General features: G+C 42.4%; 1 protein-coding gene across 2 annotated transcripts; it reads right to left on the bottom strand.

Moving 5' to 3' along the window:
* Window positions 1-770: 770 nt before the first annotated feature.
* Window positions 771-7491, bottom strand: slc2a10 (solute carrier family 2 member 10). 2 transcript variants are annotated; one of them, XM_010776670.1, is made up of 5 exons: window positions 7357-7491; window positions 3107-4321; window positions 2769-2891; window positions 1540-1675; window positions 771-1455 (listed from the first exon to the last, which is right to left on the bottom strand). In XM_010776670.1, exons 1-5 carry the CDS (start codon window positions 7358-7360, stop codon window positions 1359-1361), a joined length of 1575 nt encoding a protein of 524 aa, XP_010774972.1. In that variant the 5' UTR covers window positions 7361-7491; the 3' UTR covers window positions 771-1358. The 2 variants fall into 2 exon arrangements, with proteins under 2 accessions (XP_010774972.1, XP_010775038.1); XM_010776736.1 differs by lacking the exon at window positions 771-1455 and having other exon boundaries at window positions 1584-1698.
* Between the last annotated feature and the right edge of the window lie 705 nt (window positions 7492-8196).

The raw sequence follows: 8196 nt of genomic DNA, 5'->3' as shown, positions 1-8196 counted from the left end.
GTCCTCCTCATTCACTTGTTCACTTTCGCTGGTAATATTCTCCTCTGTACCTCTCTTCCGAATACCTCCCGTTTTGAGCCACGTTTTTAACATCATTCAGCTTTCTTCTTTCTTTAGCTTGCTTGCAACGTTAGCGGGTAGTAAGGTCGTAATTAGCAACGCCAGAAATAAAATAAAATAAATGTTTTCGTTTCTAAATCTAAAAACAGCAATAGCCTATTAGAACTAATTTAAACCACAGTTTCAATTATCTCAAGCTTATTTTCATTCGTTGTAGTATTTTGATAGTATGATTTATTTTGTAATTAATGTTATTCAAACAAGCCTCAAACTGATGGCACTTGTCCATATAGCCTGTTTTAAATTGAAGTTGTCTGAGGTCCTTACCATCAGCTGCTCTTGCAGTAATAATAGTGTACCTTAATGTCCCAAATGTGCACAATGAAGTGACTGCTTTTCATCTTTTTGTTTACTTAGTTGTGTTTCCTGTATTTTATATGTCTGTGTTATGTGTAAAGGTTAAAGGTGGGGTAGGTAAGTTTGAGAAACCAGCTCGAGATACACTTTTTGTTATATTCCATGGAATGCTCTTAACATCCCGATAGCAATGAATGTGCTTTGACAAAAAAATCCATAAAAAAATGTCATCTGTGGAAGGCTCTGTAAGGAAGTGGCATATTTTTTCGGTTGTGTATTTTCAAATTCTAGCTCACTCGAGCTGGTTTCTCCAAAATTACCTACCCCACCTTTTTTTTTTATATGTCAGATTCCTCCACGTACCACTAGCGGGAGCTGGCGTACCACCAGTGGTACTCGTACCACAGGTTGAGAACCACTGAGTTAGCCAAAACACCAGTAAATCACACACTATTGCTGTGTGAAAAGCACATCATGGGACCTGGGAATCGACAGCAAATAATTACCCACCGCCCCCAACTGCTCAGGATGGCCATGCTGAGAAGAAGCAATACCAAAACACATCTAGGACTCAAGACTCGGATCATTTCAAGTATTTTATTTTTCCCGTAAACAATGTTACTTCACAATTATTTTTCCAAAGGGAACACAGTGTTAAATGATCAGACGGCCAGTAAACAAATCTGCAGATTATTGTTGAAACTGAATTATTTTAAAGCAAATAGGCCCTTTACAAAAGTGTTCTGCTCTGTGAAACTACAGCAGCTGGTAAAGCTGCAACGGTGACATAGTTACTGAATCATGTGTGTTCAAGAACAACACACATGATCACACAAAAACAAGCTGTTTGCATGTTTTACAAAGATACAACACATGCTTTGCCGCAGAGAAGAGACTAGCATCAGTCTAAGTGTCATGGTATGTCAACATCATATAATGCATCACCCTGAGGTGACAACCTGGCAGTGCACTCTCTGGTACTGTCGGGAAAAGCTTCTCCGGCTGATGATGCTACAGCAACCCTCGCTGTGGTAAAACCTGGAACAGAAGGACACACACATCAGTATCAGGATGCCGTCTGACATGATTTTGTGTATTTCATCAGACAAATACAGATCCTACTTGTTCAAACGCAGCTCCTTGTCTATCTCCTCCAGAGTCTTCCCTTTGGTCTCTGGTAGCATGAAGTAGAGGAAAACTGCAGCAGCCACAGCCGTCACGCCGTACAGGAGAAATATCCCCGACAGACCCACCACATCTGGATTCAAAACACAGCTCAGTCTGTGGGGCCAACATTTTATTGGAAGTCAGGGAAAAACTCTTAAGAATATGACATTTAGAGGATTTTATGTCAGAACGGAAATGAATTTATCAATGAGTTCCGGCCCGACAGAGTGATCTGGAGACGTTTTCTTACGGCCTCAAGTAAATCCAATGTTCATAACATTGTTCAGATAGAAACAAGTACTGATCTGAATATTATTTTCAAGCTGGATTATGATTATTTTCTTCATATTAAAGCCCTTCACAGCGGTCTGGTCCATCCAGTGTCTTTCCTTTGTTCATCATGTAGAACCTTGTTTTGCAGCAGATATTTTGACTTGTACTACTTATTAAATGATCTCGGTAAGCCATGACAATGAGTCAACATGCACAGTAGGGTCACTTCAATTAGATCACTTTAATTCCTTTAAACAAATAACTTTCAGTGATTACTGAATAAAAAATTTACAAATAGAAAAAAGTGGTTTTTTCACCTATTACTGTGTCGGCTTATGACATCCAATGTCACTATTCATTTGGTGTTTTTATTTGCTTCTAAAATAAAGACATACGCATAAAGCTATGCAGTTTATCTGTTATTAATGTATGACCTCAATGATTGGTGGGGGAAATAGCTGCGATGCTGGCGGCATGGCAGCATCGCCTGGAGCGTGCTAGCTAGTCAAAGTTTAATAGCATTTAGCGGCTAAAGAGCTATCTTTTCTCTCGAGTTTGTGGAGACCAAGAGAGAGAACAGGTTGGCACAAACATGAGTGACTATGCTGACATGTCTGCTGGATGAGGATGAGGCACTGTTTTCTAGCATGTTCGTCATATCTAGCTCAATGTGGTGATAATTAGTTGCTACACAGATACTATGGATCTAACATTTTAGATCACATTTAGTAGTTGATAAATGAGGCACGTGTAATTAACCATTTGTGGCTTTTTGCAGTTCAGGCCACGTTAGTATTTTTGCTGACTCACTTGGAAATGTTAATGGAACACAATCATCATTGACCCCCTGCCTTTTTACCACTGTGACTAGACACAATATCCTCTTGAAAAGAGAGGTTTTGGGAACTCACCGATAAAATTCAGGAACGTGAAGGTGACCAACAGGTTGGCAGCCCAGTTGAAGCAGTTGATGAAAGCGAATGCTCTTCCTCTGATGGCAGCTGGAAATATTTCACTCAGGAGCAGCCAGGTCACTGTTCAAAGACAAAAACACTTCTTAATGTCACAGCTCCAACAACTCCATAAGTGTCATTGAATGCTAGCATCTCCACAATGCTTATTAATGTAGACTGAAAGTGTTACGGTTGTATTGTGATCAATCTGGTCTTGTCTAGCATTATCTGTACAATTCTGAATAGTTAGATCCAAAATTTGTAAAAAAAACAACATTTTCTGTAAATGTACAAACTTGGTCCAAATCCAACGGAGTAAGCACTGACGACAGCCATCATGCACACGAGGATGATCCAGTTCACAGCGGTGCCATGGACGCCAGGAGAAGATGCCAGAGTGTCAAGAACCTCATCTTCATCTTGTGCGTGGTTATTAAAAAGACTTTGGCTCTCCTCTAAAGGCCTATCAAAAAGTGTCTGATTACTAACAGCTAAATGAGGTAGATCTGTTGTGTTAATATTAAAGCTGTCAGAGTTACAAGGCCTCTCAGCATTCATCTCTGAATATCCACTGAGGAGTCCGATGGTGATCAGACCCAGAGCCATCACAGAGCATCCGCTGATGAGCAGAGGCCTCCTGCCCACCCTGTCTGAGAACAGCATTGAGGTCAGAGTGGCGATCACTTTGATCGACCCCAGGCCCACAGACGCCAGCACTGCCGAGGAGTTGCTCTGAAAGCCCACTGAGTGGAAGATGGTGGAGGCGTAGAAGAGAACATTGGGCTGGCCTGTGAACTGCTGGAAGAGCACCAGCCCGAGGCCGAGCACGGTCCGGGTCCTCATGTTGTCTTTACGCTGGAACAGGAACATGCTGCTGTACTGAACCTTCTTGTTTTCCACGCCATCAGAACTCATCAGGTCTGTTTCACTTTGAGAGCTTTGGCTTAAAGACTCCTGAGTGCTGGATGGAAGAAAGCAGATGGAGACGAGCTGAATCACAGTCGGAACTACGGCTAATCCAAACATCCACTTCCACCCTCTGTTGCAGTCAGACAGGAAGTAGTTCATGGTGTATGCTGCCAGGATGCCCACAGTGATCCCAGCTTCATACAGAGTCACCAGGAATCCCCGGCGCTCCGGGGGGACCAGCTCAGACACAAAGATGCAGCAGGACATGGAGGATATGCACATGGCGAAGCCCACCGTCATCCGGCCCACTAGAAGAGCAGAGAAGGAGCCGATGAGCAGGACCAGGCTGCCGGCCAGGATCAACACGTTACTGAGGAGGATGGAGTTCCTGCGGCCCCGGTGGTCGATCAGGCATCCGCCCACGATGGAGGCCAGCAGAGCTCCGACCAACAGGGAGCTGACCGCGGCCTCCTGCTGGACACACGAGAGGCTGAACTCTGCCTTGAGCTGCAGCAGAGCCCCAGAGATGATGCCCAACTCATAACCATAGACCAGGCCGCCAAGACTGGACACCACACTGGCCAACAGGAGGGTGGAGATCCCTGCGAGGGAGGAACACATTCACATGGGTTACTCTTTGAGTGGAGCACACTGGCAACATACTGTATACATAAACACACGAAAATGAACTATGATTAAATGCTGAAACTAAATAGGGTTCTCACCAGATCTGAGGCAATATGAAAAAAATAAAAAGCTTTTTGTACATTAAAGCATGGAGACATAGAGACACTAAATACTGATATGAACCTGAGCATGAGCAGGAGAGGACTCTTTAAAGTAGAGACACTACATACTAATATGAACCTGAAAATTAGCAGCATTTGTCCTCTTTAAGGTGCAGTACCACTCAAGGCCAACAGAGGCTGACTCCAAAATAAAAAGCAACTCCATAAATACCAATCAAAATAAGAAATGGAAGTGGATCAAAATGGAATTGCCTGATGTAATTATGGCTTGACGGGAGATACATTTTAGAGTGTCTTTTCGAAATTACTGACCTATCTTCAAAGTCTGTAATTCAAACCCTTAAAATGTTGCCGTCAGGAAGCTATGGATGAGGCACAGATGTTGAGTAGTGGTTTCCAGAATTGTTTCTGTGACACTGTGAGGGTGTTTAGGACAGCTGGGAGCAGCACGGTTTACCAACGACGTTTCTTTATGCCACTGCACAGGAGCCATGTTTTTCTACTGTCTCTAGTAAAGATGTAGCGTCAGACTGATCAGGAAGAAGGACCTTTATTAATCCCCCGAGGGGGGGATTTAGTTTCCACTCTGTCGTACACACACATGCGTTTTTACACACATAGGGGAGAAGGGGGTAAGTTGAGCCAGTGAGTAAGTTGAACCACCCCCTGTAACCAGGCAACGCCTTATAGTTGTAATCAAGTGACCAGAAATGATNAGTATCCAGGGTTTAAACAGCATATATTGTATATGTTGATGTGTTGGCAGCGTATTGAACCATGTGAATCATTAAGCTAAAGATGACTCTGAATTGTAATGCTAGGCTATTTTTTCTAAAATGGTGGCTATGGGGTAAAGTGAACCATGGGCCTTGGGGTAAGTTGAGCCAGTTTTTCAATGGAGAAATGAATGAAAGTAGGCCAAGTTGATAATAAGAGCTCATTGTAGGCTACATTTAAAGTTGAATTTACCCTGTGTTTGATTGGTAAGATGTATGAAATTGTATCACCATTTGTATGATTACTTTTCCTTTTAACATGTTAAAAAAACAAAACAATCAATTCAATCGAAATTTATATAAAAAATATTTGAAAAACTAAATTTGTATTTGGTTTGTTATTTATTGTTTAAAGTTACCTTTAAGATGTGTTGTAGGTATGCCCAGGTTTGAACAGGTATGCCCAGGTTTGAACAGTGGTTCAATTTACCCCCTGACCTGGATCAGCTTACCCCTACACTGGGGCAAGTTGAGCCACAAGACTTTTTTTTTTTAAGAAGTAATATTTTCACTGCCCTTAATCAAATATTAATTATTATCATTGGCATTGAGAGGAGACATCCTGAATTATAGGTGTGTGTTTTCATTTTTACTATGTGTCATTTCTCCTTGCTTATGGCGCATTTCCACTGCAGCGGGTAGCCCCGTTTAAGCGTCGTTAATCGTCCTCAAGCGGCCAGGCCAGTTTTTGGTTTGATACTGGTTTTTGATAAAATCGTGGTTCTATCAGGCCAGGGCCAGGGCTGAACTAGTGACGTCAACACTCTCGGCTGCTGATTGGTCAGAGAGAATCGTCACAAGATCGCGCGCGAGATCATCCCTAGCATCACATATACAGGTATATCTAGAAGCAAGATTGCAGCATTTTGCACCAAGAAACAAGTAAACGATCGCTTCCACATCCTCCATTATTGTGTGTGTTTTGTGAGTTGTGTCGCATTGAAGATGACGCCACTGCAGTTTTACCCAGCGTCTCTCCGCCAAAAGCCCGCCAAAAATCCGATCGCCCCGCCTACAATGCGTTGCTACCGGTTGCTACCCCAGGTCCTAAACTGTAATGGAAATGCGCCACGGCCTGGGACGGCCAGCGAGGCAGCCCGAGGCCTGAGCGAGGACGCTTAGGGACGTTTAAACGGGGCTACCCCGCTGCAGTGGAAATGTGCCATTAGAGGACAGCATAACTAAAAAATGGCTCAACTTACCCCACTCTCCCCTACACACTTTTTACATCATGCACATACAAATAGGTTAGGTGCCTTGCTCAAAGGCACTTTGGCAGTGGCCCAGGAGGTGAACTGGCTCCTCTCCAGTACCAATCCACACTCCGTATTTTTTGTTCTGATCGGGACGTGAACCGGCGACCCTTCGCTCCAAAGTCCAATCCCCTACAGACTGAACCCCTTTAAACGTGTGTTGCTGCTGAGATAAGAACAGCAGAGCCCCTTTCGATGACACAGTAAGCAACACAAGTGTAATGATTTGTAAAGATATAAATGAGCTTTACGCAATGCATCAAAGCGCAAGCCTTGTGACTTATATTGATCAAAGTCCTTTTAAAAAAAGTTGCTGTAGTCTTTATGTTTACTGTGCTTTAATGGTTTCTGTCAAAATTAAACTTTACTGCGAAGTACATCCAATGTCAGAATGTTTTTACATCAGATTACAGTGTGTATCATATTTGAGTTATTTAATAAATTATACATTCAGCGGCTCCTCACATTCACCTGTGAGTCTTTCATGTTCAGAAGCTATTGACAGAAATGCAAATGAGGCAGACCCAAATCTATCTGAAAGCTGCTGGATCTCAAAGCTTGGGTAAAGAAGACTCTGTCTTATAACACATAAAGATAAGAACAGTTCCTTGTACTGACTGCAGATACAGTCCATTGCTCATTAGATTGATGGAGTTTAAAATATGTATGATTTTGGTCCAATGGTCTAAAGGTAGCTTTTGAGGGTTCAGCACAAACAGGAGCCATCAGCCGCGACACTACAGTATGAGTCTCTGTCAGAGGAGCATGCTACAGCTGTTAATAACCTCGCTTTGCTAAAGTAAAACCACAATCCTTACAAATCTGCTTTTGAACGGAAAGTCATTTACGAAGAACTTACCCATTGCTTCTGTCCTCTCACAGTCACATATCTGTCAGGTCTTTATTCATTTTTCGTGAGACATCCTCTGTAAAATATGAGCAAAGCATAAAAGAGTAATTATAACCCAGACAATCTCCAGTTCTGGCCCCACAGTGGGAGACTTGTGTCCTAATCATTGAAAAGACAAGGGAGCCCACAAGAGCCTGCTGCTGCCCTGTCGTCATGACAACCCTCCTGTTGATTGCCGTGATATCATTAGGGAGTCCACTTGAGATGGACTCAACAAAATACACGGCTCTGTGGCCATCAGTTAGCTTCTTTAGTTTTTTGTGTACACCAAATATCTGCCAGCTGATAACGATAGATCAACAACAGAGGGAAAAAGCTCCACCAGGACAGGAACTGAACACAGGGACGCTTTAGAGGACTTGTGCTTCAGTATTAGATATTGATCCAGCCATTGATCGGGTAATATTGACAAGCTGTACCGCCTGTCAACACCCAATGATTTAATGATAAGTTGGGAGTGCTTTGAAATGAGCCATGCAGTTTATTCAACTCTTTAAATACAAAGTTATTTCATCAAAATGTTCTCTGACAAGCTGAAATCGTTAATACAGGTCCTAATAAATATGAGTGTTTAATGTTTTCTGATTATTTACATTGATATTAACTCAGTGAAGCATCCTTTATGAAAATAATCCCAACCCTATGGCCTGTTTGCATTAGGGATGCAATAAGCGATTACTTTCATTATAGAATATTCTGTCAATATCATTTTTCAGATTGATCTATACATTCTCAGGAAATAGTGAAAGACACACATTGTATTTCCCAGAGCCTGAATGGATGTTTTTT

This window comes from Notothenia coriiceps, unplaced genomic scaffold (assembly GCF_000735185.1).
Source record: "Notothenia coriiceps isolate Sejong01 unplaced genomic scaffold, NC01 NC01_scaffold00000254, whole genome shotgun sequence".
In the NCBI taxonomy this organism is placed as follows: domain Eukaryota; kingdom Metazoa; phylum Chordata; class Actinopteri; order Perciformes; family Nototheniidae; genus Notothenia; species Notothenia coriiceps.
The sequence above is the reverse complement of the archived record's forward strand: the minus strand, read 5'-3'. Positions and strand labels throughout refer to the sequence as shown.

Bases quoted from the DNA above. Each gene is read 5' to 3' on its own strand.
- slc2a10 (XM_010776670.1), bottom strand. The intron at 2,892-3,106 runs GTTTGTACATTT...GTCTTTGAACAG, and splicing joins CTCCGTTGGATTTGGACCAA to TGACCTGGCTGCTCCTGAGT. The intron at 1,676-2,768 runs GTGAGTTCCCAA...TTTTGAATCCAG, and splicing joins CACGTTCCTGAATTTTATCG to ATGTGGTGGGTCTGTCGGGG.